We start from the raw sequence: 13,613 nt of genomic DNA on the forward strand, positions 1-13,613 counted from the left end.
GGCAATATAAGACCACACATTGAAATAAGTAAGTTATTAAATAAAACTGTCATGAGCGTTTAGAAGGTTTCCTTTTTGTTTTGGGGGTGGGGGAATCGAGGAACTTAGAATCAGGTGTCTGTAACCCACAGAACTCAGTTTTGTTTTCTAAGGAGAAGTTTGCTTAGCGAGAAGCCTTTCCTGGTGTCCTGGTTACTGGGCAGAGTGGTTTATACTCTCAGTAATTTTCCTGCTTCCCCCTTGATCTAGACCACTTGGCCAGAACTGATGCCTTTGCCAAATGGGCCTGCAGGATCCTGACTTAAGTCATGAATATGTATTAGGGTAAGAGTCCCAGTGCCTGGCTGTCCTCACTCTCTGTAGCTCCACTATGGGTTACTGTTCAGGAAGAACATATATACTCTTTTCTTGTGAAGACATACTTGTCACACAGTAATGGTTATCTAAGATGAAAGTCACAGATCACCCTACCTCCCAGTCAAGCCCTTAGAGAATGTTTTCAGGACTTTTTCTGTGTTGGTTTATGAGTCATGCGATGATGTTGAAAACTCAGATACTTTCAGGGATCAGCAAGTATGGGAATGAGCAGGGTTGGGAAGTGTTAGGGACTGGGATGAACTCTCTGTAGTAGGAAGTTGCTTCCTTCCTCATGACCCATCACATGAGGGTGGGTGTTTGTTCTTACTTCTTCTTCTTTAAAAAAAAAAAAATAAAAATATTTATTTATTTGACCGGGATGGTGGGGGGAGAGAGAGAGAGAGAGAGAGAGAGATCACAAGTAGGCAGAGAGGCAGGTGGGGGGTGTGGGTGTGGGACTCAGGCTACCCGCCTAGCAGAGAGCCCAATGCAGGCTCGATCCCAGGACCCTGAGATTATGACCCGAGCTGAAGGCAGTTGCCCATTGACGGAGCCATCCAAGCACCCCCGGCCCCAACTTTTAAAAACATAGGGCTCTAGTTTATAAAAATCCGTATAGTGTATCCAGTGCCTCCGTAAACTGCTTGGTACTTGGATCACTTGTTTGCAGTATCTGTTGTAGCCAGTTGTGAGGTTTTATTTTCCCTTTTTTTTTTTAAAGTAAACTCTGTGCGCATTGTAGGGCTTGAACTTACAACTCCAAGATCAAGAGTCACCTGCTCCACCAACTTGAACCAGGCAGGCACCTGTGTGGGTTTTTTTTTTTTTTTTTTTTTTAAAGTTAACCTTGTGTTCTGAATATTTTTCCATGCTAGTTCAATAGCCCTTCAAAACAGCGCTTCTGTCCTGTCTTGGATTTTCCAGTGATGCTCTATTGGGTTGATCATCTGTGTAGGTCACCACCAGTGCAAGCTACAGCCCTTTGAAGATGTACGTTGCTTCCAAGATTTTATAAGTAGAGGAAATTTGGCATGAATCACTGACTCCTCCACCTCCCCACCCCATCCCACCCCCGTGCTGGGGTGTGTGGGAGGGAAAGGGGCATTTCTTTTTTCTAATTTAATTCTAAGACTCCTGTTTCATGAAGTCAGAATAGCACTTAGCACAGGCTAGAGTTTTGTAAATGTAGTTAATAAATGATATGTTTTAGCCCACACTTAAGAATTGTACATCAAAGTATAAAATCTGATTAAATTATTTGTGACTTCAAAGGCGATTAGTTCTTCCTTTGGGCAAGATTTATGGCTTTACAAAAGGATTGGCATCCATGTCAAAGCTTAATTGAAACGAGCATTTCCAAATGTCTTTCTGCTTTTGGGAAAATGTCTAGCGCGATTTAAAACCGGGTGCTTAGTCGCTTCTGCACTGTTGACTTTGGGGCCGGGTGATTCTGTTGCCGGGCCCGTCTATGCTTTGCAGGGTCTGTAAACAACAATCCTGGGCACCGTGTGCTAGATGCCAGGGCCCCTACCCCTGCCCACAGCTGGCAGCTAAAGATGTCTTCAGACATTGCCGAGTGTCCCCTGGGGACACAGTCGCCCCTGCAGTTTCTTTGAGAACCATTATGTCAGTGTACCACCCTTTTGACTTTTAATGCTGGTAACAAAAATCTGATTGCTGTTCGCTCATGTTTGAAGTGCCTCCATATTCACATTTTAATTTTGTATCGTTTCCCCCCCCACCCCCGACTATAAAGTATTCCTTTTAAGCTTTAATATTATGCAATAAATAGCACATAATTCTACTCTGAGAGGTAACAACTGTTAAAAATCGGGTAGTCTTAAAAAAATAATAAAATTAGGTGTTCCTTCAAATTTTTTTTTTAAGATTTTATTTATTTATTTGACAGAGAGAAATCACAAGTAGGCAGAGAGGCAGGCAGAGAGAGAGGAGGAAGCAGGCTCCCTGCTGAGCAGAGAGCCCATGCGGGGCTTGAACCCAGGACCTGGGATCATGACCTGAGCCGAAGGCAGTGGCTTAACCCACTGAGCCACCCAGGCACCCCCAGATTTTTTTTTTTTTTTTTAGATTTTTTTTTTTTAAAGATTTTACTCAATTATTTGACATGGAGAGATCACAAGTAGGCAGAGAGGCAGGCAGAGAGAGAGGGGGAAGCAGGCTCCCCCATGAGCAGAGAGCCCGATGCGGGGCTTGATCCCAGGATCCTGAGATTATGACCTTGAGTGGAAGGCAGATTCTTTAACCCACTGAGCCACCCAGGCGCCCCTTAATGCAAGATTTATGTATATATGCCTCTGCTAACTTTCTATAATCCCCGAAATTATAGGTGTTTTGACTAACCTACTGTTTTACACGTTCGTCTAGGTGGTTACATGTGAAGCCAGACTTAATGTTTTTAAGAACCTATACATTGAACCTCACTAGAGTCAGAGAGTTCCAGAATTTCCCCCCCCTTCATTTACATTTATCTGTATTAGCAAATATATTTTTGCCCTTGTTTTAAAAATCCCTCCCCCCAACAAAGACCACAGTAAAAGTAGTTTTTTAATTTTAATTTTTTAAAAGATTTTATTTATTTGACAGAGAGAGAGATGGCCAGAGAGGGAACAGACAGATGTGGGGGGAGTGGGAGCAGGGAGCCTGAGGCGGGATCCGATCTCATGATCCTGGGATCATGACCTGAGCTGAAGACAGACGCTTAATGCCTGCGCCTCCCAGGTACCCTAAAAGTAGGTTTTTTTTTTTTTTTCCCAAGATTTTATTTATTTATTTGATAGAGGGAAAGAGAGAGAGCACAAGTAGGCAGAGTGGTAGGCAGAGGGAGAGGGAGAAGTAGGCTCTCCGCTGAGAAGGGATCCCAATGGGGGGCACTATCCCAGGACCTCGGGATCACGGCCTGAGCTGAGGGCAGCCGCTTAACCAACTGAGCCACCCAGGTGCCCCTAAAAGTAGTTTTAAAAAGTACGAAATAACCCATAATCTAAAGGCCTTTAGCTGATTTTTTTCTTTTTTTGGGAGGATGATGGTGACACTACATGGTTAAAATTAAGATAAAACCCAGCAGGATTAAAGCAGTATCAAAAGATGTGAAAGAGGGCGCCTGGGTGGCTCAGTTGGTTAGGCGACTGCTTTCGGCTCAGGTCATGATCCTGGAGTTCCGGGATCATTCGGCAGGGAGTCTGCTTCTCCCTCTGACCTCTCCCCTCTTATGCTCTCTTTCTTTCTCAAATAAATAAATAAAACCTTAAAAAACAAACAAAACCACATGTAAAAGAAAAGGTCAGGGAACCCTGGTTGGCTCAGGCTGTTAAGCATCTGCCTTCAGCTCAGGTCATGATCCCAGGATCCTGGGATCGAGTCCCGCATCGGGCTCCCTGCTTGGAGGGGAGCCTGCTTCTTCCTGTGCCTGCTCTGTCTGCTGCTCCTCCTGCTTGTGCTCTGACAAATGAATAAATAAAATCTTTAAAACAAAAAGAAAGGGAAAGAAAAGGTTATTTTTCATTTATCCCCCCAGCCCGACTCCAGTTTTTCTCCTAAATGTATAACTATTAACAGTCTGTGGAACGTACTTCTACCAAAAATAAGTACGTATTCATTCATTTGAAGATGTGCGTGTCCTTCGATAAACATTTACACATATTGGGGGTGTTTCTGTACACACTTGATTTTTACCTTTCTCTCTCTTTTTTTTCTACACATATTTCTGTGGGGACTAGGCCTTGTCAGATCACGTAGGTCCGCATCATTCTTTTGAGGGTTGTATGGTATTTTTACCTGCTTAGCCAGCCTCCTGTTAATAGACACTTACACACCATCTCCCGTTTCTCTGCTGTCAGAAGTACTGTTGCAGGGTGCCTGGGTGGCTCAATTGGTTAAGTGACCGCCTTCAGCTCAGGTCATGATCCTGGAGTCCCAGGATCGAGTCCCACATAAGGCTCCCTGCTCGGCAGGGAGTCTGCTTCTCCTGCTGACTTTTCTCCTCTCTCTCTCTCTCTCTCTCCTTCAAATAAATAAATAAAATCTTTAAAAAAAAGAAAAAGAAGTACTGTTGCAATGAACCTTCATGTGTATTGTCTCCCTGGCACTTGACACGTACATTTGGGGGATGAGCTTCTAGCATTGGGACCTTGCTGTCTGTGTGTCTTGTACAGTCTAATTTTGGGTAATATCAGCAACACCCAGTTGCTGTCCTTTTTTTTTTCTTAATTTATTTTTTATTATGTTACATTAGTCACCATAGAGTAGATCATTAGTTTTTGATGTAGTGTTCCATGATTCATTGTTACCTTATAATACCCAGTGCTCCATGCAATACATGCCCTCCTTAATACTCACCACCGGGCTCACCTGTCGTCCCCCTCCCCCACTCCCCCTGAAAACCCTCACTCTGTTTCTTGGGAGTCCACAGTCTCTCATGGTTCCTCTCCCCGTCTGATAGGCTTTACAACTCCTGTAAGAGTTCCTTTTTCCTCACCTACCCTCAACACTAGGTGTTTTTTAAATTTTTATTTTTTATAGATTTTATTTAGTTTAGAGAGAGAGAGGGAGAAAGCACACAAAAGGTGGGGGAAGGGCAGAGGGACAAGGAGAGAGAATCCCAAGTAGACTCCTCGCTTAGCGCAGAGCCTGACTTGAGATTATGACCTGAGTGGAAATCAAGAGTTGGACGTTAAACTAAGTTAGCCAGGCACCCCGAGGTGTTATTTTTTCTTGAAACAAGTTAACCTTGAGCCTGTGAGGGATGCCTTGGTGGCTCCGACAGTTAAGTGTCTGCCTTTGGCTCAGGTCCTGATCCCAGGGTCCTGGAATTGAGTTCCATATTGGGCTCCTTGCTCAAGTGGGGAGCCTACTTCTCTCTCCCCCTGTTTGTGCACACGATCTCTCTCTCTGTTTCTGACAAATAAATAAACAAAATCTTAAAAAAAAAAAAACAAAAAACCTTGTTTAAAAAAACAAAAAAACAACTTCCTCCCTGCCGTTGACTCCCAAATCTATTTAAAAAAAAGATGCATGTTAAAAAGATGTAGGATGGGTGGGCCTGGGTGGCTCAGTGGGTTAAGCATCTGCCCTCGGCTCAGGTCATGATCTCAGGGTCCTGGGATCGAGCCCCGCATTTATATCTCCTCTTTGGATTGTTTGTCAGTCATTCTCTTAGCACACCTTGTTTTTAATAGCAGATAATATTGAGATTATTTAAACTGATGTCTTTTTATGAAGATTTCCCTTTGGTTGCCAGTATGTTTTTTTTTTATTGCTTGATATGTTGGTGATCAGGACAGGAGCCAGGGAGAGCGCTGTCTTCCATTAACTCATGTATCTGCTCATTCTGTCAATGTCTCAGACACTAGGTGGCATCCTAGGTGCCAGACAGGGCCCCTGTTCTCCTGGAGCTGATGTTCTCGTGGCCAAGGGGAAATGGTAACAAGAGGCACCTTGACCTCAACCCTTGGATGGGGCTGCTTGGAGAGGCCCCTGAGAGTGGTGTTTGAGGGTTACCCGCCAGTGTAACAAGGGTCGGGGTGATGGCCGGGGCCTTTCCTTGGGAATCCTGAGTATATATAAAGGTTTGAATTGAGAGCAGGTTTGAATTTGGAGGACCAGTACAAAGGTCTGTGTGGCTGAAGGTTCCAGAATGAGGAAAGGTCAGATGTGTGGTTGGATATTACCTTAGGGGGATAGCATGCCTCTAGGGTGGTTTTTATTTATTTATTTTTAATAGAGGTTTTAAGTAACCTAATAAACCCAGCGTGGGGCTCAAACTCACAACCCCACGATCAAGAGTTGGCATGCTCAGTTCTACCTGAGCCGGCCAGGTGCCCCGCGCCTCTGGGTGGTTCTAGTTGGAGGATTGATAGGGCCGGCCGCTCTGTGGACAGCTGCTGGAGAGAGGAGCTGTGGCAGGAAGCAGGGGGACCCACGGGAAGCTCTTACAGGTCTTGGTGGGAAATGATGGACAGAGGCAGTATTTACCAGCCAGTTCTTTCATTATGATCCTGTAAGGAACCATTTCAGACATGTTTTCCTATCCATCCTCCTGTGACTTTTTTTCCTAAACAGAGGTGAAATCCACATGACCTAAAATTAACCGTTTTAAAGTGTATGACTCATTGGCGTTCAGTGCATTCATAGTATTGTGCAACTGCCACTGTTCTCTAGTTCCAAAACATGTATGTCACTCCCAGATAAAATGCTGTTAATGAAGCTGGCACTGCCCCCCTACTTCCCGGTCGCTTGCCCTTGGAGACCACCAGTCTGCATTCTGTTCATACGGATTTGCCATATGAACTTCAGTTAAGTTCTGGGTACTTCAGTTAAGGGAAATCGTACAAAATGTGGCCTTTGTGTCTGGCTCCTTTCACTGAGTGTGTGTTTCCAGGGTCCTCCCCAATGCAACATGCATCCGAACCTCATTTCTTTTTTTTTTTTTTTTTTTAAAGATTTTATTTATTTATTTGACAGAGATCACAAGTAGGTAGAGAGGAAAGCAGAGAGAGAGGGGAAGCAGGCTCCCCGCCGAGCAGAGAGCCCGATGCGGGACTCGATCCCACGACCCTGAGATCACGACCTGAGCTGAAGGCAGAGGCTTAACCCGCTGAGACACTCAGGCTCCCCACAAACCTCATTTCTTTTCATGGCTCAGTAACGGGCTCCTGTGCACACCCCGCTTAGTACGTTGGTGGGCATTCAGTTGTTTCCACCTTTGAACTGTTGTGAATAGTGCTGCTATAGCATTTGTACCCCGGGAGTTGAGTACTCCTTTTCGGTCTGGGGGTGTGTACCTAGAGGGGACTATCAGGAAATTTGAAAATACTGCAGGTCTGTTTATGTACTGCATGTGTCTGTTTCATACATAAAAAGAGTAAGTTTTTTCACTCCCCTCCCCCGACCAAGAGCCACTTTCTGCCATTTGAGGGCCATACTGTCCCACTGAGAATGTGTGCACGAGGCTGAGAGCAGTGGGCAGGGAGACCGGAGGGGAGCTGGGGGTTGTATTTTGGAAGTCGTCTTCAGAGGCCTTGGTGAGGAGTGGAGGAAGTTGAGGCAGGAGAGCAAGGGAGGAATTGAGGCAGTGTAGACGTGTTTGGCCTTGATCATCTAGGTGAGTGGTCGTAGCATTAATCAATATGGGGAGGTTGAGGCAGGTACACGGGTGTTTCACAAATTGGGGAGGAGGGGTGTGTGGTTCTCAGGTGTGGGCAGGGACCATCGCTTTCCATGAGGAGAGTTCTGCAGTGTGGGACCCTGTGGTGCTGGGTGACCCCAGTGCTGTCCCTTTCCCAATTACATGAGTCACTTTTCTCCCAGATGTCTGTGAGGGGGGCTGTGACCTTTGCTGGCTGTGGGGAGAGTGAACCAGACCTGCCTTGTCTAACTGCTGGGTTGAAATTGGAAAAAAAAAATTAGAACATATTTCTTAAAAAACCTTCAATATTTAAGTTTTATTAACAGAGGAAACTTTATGTTTCTGTGAAATTAAAGACTTGTTCCAGTTATGTTTTAACTACCGGATTGCAAAAAAATAGCTTTGTCTCTGTGCTTGCTGAGTTCTCCTGCAGGACCACAAGTGGGGCAGGGCTCTGCTAGACCACCTGCTGGCTTCTCCCTCCTTCCTCACGCCCCCCCCCAACCAGGATTTGATTTGACTTTTTATTTTTATTTTTTTTTTAAATTTTATTTATTTATTTGACAGAGGAGACAAGTAGGCAGAGAGGCAGGCAGAGAGAGGGGGAAGCAGGCTCCCTGCCGAGCAGAGAACCCGATGCGGGGCTCGATCCCAGGACCCCGAGATCACCTGAGCTGAAGGCAGAGGCTTAACCCTCTGAGCCACCCAGGCATCCCCGTGATTTGACTTTTTAAAAGTAATCTCTATATACCCAATATAGATACAGGCTCAAACTCCAAGATCAAGAGTCAGATGCTCCTCCGACTGAGCCAGCCAGGCATCCTGCCTTTCTTTCTTTTTTTAAAAGATTTTATTTATTTATTTGTCAGAGAGAGAGAGAGCACAGGCAGACAGAGTGGCAGGCAGAGGCAGAGGGCCAAGCTAGGAGCCCGATGTGGGACTCGATCCCAGGATACTGGGATCATGACCTGAGCCGAAGGCAGCTGCCCAACCAACTGAGCCACCAAGGCGTCCCGCATCCTGCCTTTCTTAACTCTTTTCACGGGAGCTGTTATTATTAAGTTGGGAACTGTGGCCTCACAGGGTTGATTTCTGTGTGGGACAGCCCATGGGCGTGTGGTTTTGCTATAGCTCACCCTTTCTGGTTAGGCGCGCTTGTCAGGGTGCCTTGAAGTTGCGCCCAGGGCTTTGGTTGGTAGAAGACCCTCCCGCTCCCCGTGGTGGCCAGTTTGTGCGGGAGAATGCAGTGTTTGAGGCCCTGATCTCATTCACTTATATTCTACCTGCTTCCTTTCCAAAAGAGAGGAGGAAACTGCAAATCTCTTTTGGAAAGGAAGCAGGTAGAATATAAGTGAATGAGTAGTAAAGAAAACTATAGATTTTGTGGCTCACATGCTCACGCCTTTCGAAATGCCTTTACCTTTGATGATTCCCGTTTCTGGTTTTGTTTTTTTGGTGTGCTAAGTGCTTAAGTTCTACTTGTTGTTCGGGTACCAGTGACTGGTAACAGGGCTAGTAACAGCGAGTGCCACTCTCATTGGACAGAACTTGTCCGTCCTTAACCGCATTTGTCCATCCTTACAGCAAAATGAACTTAATTTAGTATTCAGAAAAATTTAATTCTTGAAATTTCAAGTGTTGATTGAGCCTTTGCTGAGGACTACCTGCCCTTCTCATTTGCAAGATGAAGAGAAGGGTTCCCGGAGACAAGCCCACTTCACCTCTTGGTGGATTTATCACTCAGCACTACTGACCTTTGGGACCAAAGCGAATTATTTGTTTTGGGGGACTGTGCTTTATAGGGTGCTGAGCAGCGTCTCTGGTCACCACCTGTTCGATGCCGGTAGCACCCTCCCCACCCCCAGTGGTGATGGCCAAAAATGTCTGCAGACATTACCCGGTGCATCCTGTATGGCAACAGCACCCGTGGCCAAAAACTACTTGTTCAGATGATTAAAACCAAAGCCCTTGAGGTTTATGCGAAAATAGAAAATACTACTACACAGACAGCAAATAATAATAATATAGTACTTAGCCGATGCCTGGCACTGGGTAGGTGATGAATTTATTTGATTCTTACAACTCAGTGAGGTAGGGACTTTGACCTATCCTCTTGTATTATATATCAATGTGCCTCTTTGAGCCTAGGAGGAAAGGAGATTGACAGACATCCGTTAACTTGCCCAAGGACACCCCGCAGGTCAGCTGCAGGGTTGGACTTAAAGCCCAGTGTCTGGCTCTCGATGCATGCTTGTGGCTACCTCTGTCTGTATCTGGTCTTTCCCTCCCTATTACATTAACGGTCGTGTTGACAAGACCTGGTGCTAGAGCTACGTGGGTACATGAGTTTCACCCGTTGGATCCTCATTCTAAGTACCCACCCATTTGGCAGGTGAGCAGACCGAGACAAGCGTTCAGCAGAGTGTCTGAGCTCTTTTGAAATCCTCAGGATGTCCTGATTTGTGACCCCTTTGCCATCAACAGCTTCTCCTAAGGACCAGACCACTGCAAAATCCGTGGTTCTTGTGCATGTGAGGAAGGCTGGCCATTTGGTAGTCTGGCGTGACAGTAGCAGAAACGATGGACTCTTTAGGCCAAGGGGCATGATCTCTAGGATCTCCAGGAGGCACGGCCCATCTGAACACTGAACACATTTTGTCACATGGTTTGGGTTCTTGTCCTACCCCCAGCTCAGTGGGTGAGGCCCAGGGGGTCCGTATGTAGGTAGTTACAAGGTATTTTTAAAAGACTCGGGCTTAGGTAGGATTCTCTCCTCCTGTAAAAGTTTGGAGCATAGTAAGGAAGGAGGTAATTGCCCAGCTCACTGTCCGGTGCCGGGTTTGGTTTCATTCAGCATCACAGAACCTTTGACGTGGGAAGCCGGAGATCTCCCAAGGGGTCGACTTGGCCTTTGGCAGGTGTAGTCACTGTGCGAGCCAGCTTGTGCATCTCCCCCAAACGGACGGCTTGCCATTTGTAAGCCTGGCTCCGGTCTCTGCCACTGGACCTGTGCTGGGGGCTGGTGTAATCCATGTTTATTTTGAGATTTACACCCGTGAACGGGCCAAACCAATTTCAGTGGCAGCTTAGCCGATTTGTCTTAGAGTTTTGTGTTGAACAGAATGACCGGGAAAGGGGAGGCCTTCTTCCGTCGCAGCTCTAACGGTTTCATATTGGGTTAAAGCTTGTGACACTTGACATGAACGGCCAGCCCTTCCTGCTGCGCCTCGTCTGTGGTGCTCGGGTGGGGGCTTGTTGAAATCAAATATGATTTCTCTCCTCTCCCCCTGTGCACACAAGTTTGATTTGTTTGTTTATTTGTAAATCCGTTTTGTAACAATGAACATCCTTTTCCAGCTTCGCCAGCCTCTGCGAAGACGGGACAAGCAGGGAGTTTATCTGGCAGCCCGAAAACTTTCTCCCCTCAAGCATCAACACCCATCACCACGAAAACGGACAAAACCTCCAGTACTGGAAGCATCCTGAATCTTAACTTGGGTCAGTGGGAATTTTTGGAAATCTCTCTCTGCAACAGTTTTGAATAGTCTTTCAAGTTGTGATGTCCTCTTTTGCGTGTGGTTCTTGAACTCTGAACTCCTCTCTCTTTGCAAAATACATAAAAGGTATACACTGGCCAAAGATGCAGAGAGATTGGTTAGAGGAGCAAGTAAGGGATTTCCTGGGGCTTGCTGACATGCAGAGTCTTTTCATCTGAAGTACCTTAGGCTAGTGTTCACAGCCATTTCATGTTCTTGACCACAGTAACCTGGTTCTTAGATATGTGTCTGTATGTTTTTTGAAAGATGTATTTATTTGAGAGGGAGAGATTGCGTGCACAGGAGCGCAGGGAGGGTCAGAGGGCAGAGAGAGAATCTCAAGCAGACTCCGCATAGAGCGTGGAGGCTGTCGAGAGACTGAATCTTAAGATCCTGAGATCATGACCTGAGCTGAAATCAAGAGTCTAACGCTTAACCAACTAGGTCACTCGGGTTCCTATGTGTGTATGTATATGTTTAATGTTTTTTTTGTTTTTTTTTTTAATGATTTTATTTATTTGACAGACAGAGATCACAAGGAGGCAGAGAGAGGAGGAAGCAGGCTCCCTGCTGAGCAGAGAGCCCAATGCGGGTCTCGATCCCAGGACCCTGAGACCATGACCTGAGCTGAAGGCAGAAGCTTAACCCTCTGAGCCACCCAGGCGCCCTTTTAATGTTTTGTGCACACACACACGATGTATATAAAGTTTTATGAATAGTATTTCCTTTTTCTATGTGCAGTGTATTCTGATACATTTTTTTAATTCTTTTCTAACTTTTATTTATTTATTTTTAAAAAAGATTTTATTTATTTATTTGACAGACAGAGATCACAAGTAGGCAGAGAGGCAGGCAGAGAGAGAGAGAAGCAGGTTCCCTGCTGAGCAGAGAGCCCGATGCGGGACTCGATCCCAGGACCCTGAGATCATGACCTGAGCCGAAGGCAGTGGCTTAACCCACTGAGCCACCCAGGCGCCCCTAATTCTCTTCTAATTTTTAAAAAAATGCTGGTTTTTAACTCTTAGTAGGTTGTCCCCCCCGCCCCCATTGGAGTTCATTTGTTTGTTTGTTTTTTCTTTTTTTAAGATTTTATTTATTTGACAGAGAGGCAGGCAGAAGCAGGCTCCCCACTGAGCAGAGAGCCCGATGCGGGCCTCGATCCCAAGACACTGAGATCATGATCTGAGCTGAAGGCAGAGGCTTTAACTCACTGAGTCTTCCAGGTGCCCCCGGTTTCTTTTTTTTTTAAATCACTACCTCAGGCGAAAGTTTTCAGAGAAATGATCATCGGAAATGCTAAATATCCATTTGTGAAGTTATTTTATTGATTCATTCCATCATGATCGTTGATTTTTATTGAGAATTACATGCTGTGTGCTGTTTCAGGGACAGGGCAGGGAGTGGTGAGTGAGGGCCCAGCTCTCAGAGAGAGCTGGGTTCTAGAAAGTGAGACAGAGATAAGGTAAATAAACAGGACAGTTCCCCCTGTGAGAGAAGGTCAAGTGTGCTAACGTGGTAAGGAGAGTGAGAGGCAGGTTGGGTGTGGTTTGGAAGAGGCAGTGGTTCGGGAAGGTGTCTGCAAGGTGGTATGTATGTATGTATTTTCTTAAAGATTTTGTTTATTTATTTGACAGACAGCTAGAGAAGGAAGATAGGGGGAGTGGGAGAGGGAGAAGCCGGCTCCCATCTCACAGGCTCCCCGCTGAGCTGACTTGAGGTGGTATTTAAACCTAGATTGGCATGGCAAGAAAAACCAGCCATCCCTGTATCGGGAGGAAAGCCTTGAAGGAGTAACTAGAGATTTACAAGCCTTAGGATAAGGGATGCTGATGGGGAGGCCCAGATGGTTGTCCCAGTGGGCGAGTGGGGGAAAGGTGAGGAGCTGAGGTATATCAGCCCTGCGGACCCTGGTGCGGACCCTGGTGCAGACCCTGGTGCCGGGCTGTTGGAACAGCGGAGGGATGTGAGCTCACGGAGCGTTTTCGAAGGACCATGCTGGGTGCAGTGTTGAGGATAGCCTATGCAGCTGTCTTCCCCCGGGCTGTTCCCTCACTCCCCTTCTAGGGGACACTTGGCAAAGTCTGGAGACATTTTTGGTTGTCATAGCCGGGAAGGGAGACTCAGAACCCAGGGTTTTAGGAAGAGAGGGAGGGCAGCCTCCTGTGTGCAGTGGTGCTCACATGTGAATTCACAGCCTCTGGAGGCTAGTAATCTCCCGGTTGATCTTGTCCTGCAGTGCCCAGTGCCCTTCTAGATGGAGAGACGGGGATCTGGCGGGGATGCTGCAGGTGCCCAGGATCGCAGAGCCAGTAGGCGGCCGGGCTGGAGGAAGCTCGTGTGTCCATGGAGCCCAGAGTCTGGTCCGCTCTGGCTCCCCTGTTAGTGCAGCCCGGATGTGGTCTGGCAGGCAGAATGGTAACTTTCGGGGTTCCAGCTCAGATGGGCTCGTGCAAATTGCTCACTTGCACAAAAGCGGACCCATTTGCGCCCCTGGGGAACATTCGTTGATCTCAGAAGTGTGCTTTGCTTTCTCACACCCTCCCTCCACCTCCACACCCTGAAAAGGAGCAGTGTGC

The 13,613-nt window shown here is 46.5% G+C and overlaps 1 protein-coding gene across 9 annotated transcripts in view; it reads left to right on the forward strand.

Moving 5' to 3' along the window:
* ZMYND8 (zinc finger MYND-type containing 8) overlaps positions 1–13,613 on the forward strand; it is a 140,574-nt gene that overhangs the window by 88,085 nt on the left and 38,876 nt on the right. For all 9 annotated transcript variants that reach the window (XM_032838605.1, XM_032838606.1, XM_032838607.1 and 6 more), the window contains exon 13: positions 10,859–10,999. In XM_032838605.1, coding sequence (XP_032694496.1) covers positions 10,859–10,999 — 141 coding nt within the window. The remainder of the gene's footprint in view (positions 1–10,858; positions 11,000–13,613) is intronic.

Source organism: Lontra canadensis, unplaced genomic scaffold (assembly GCF_010015895.1).
Source record: "Lontra canadensis isolate GAN:19392208 unplaced genomic scaffold, GSC_riverotter_1.0 scaffold105, whole genome shotgun sequence".
Classification (NCBI taxonomy): domain Eukaryota; kingdom Metazoa; phylum Chordata; class Mammalia; order Carnivora; family Mustelidae; genus Lontra; species Lontra canadensis.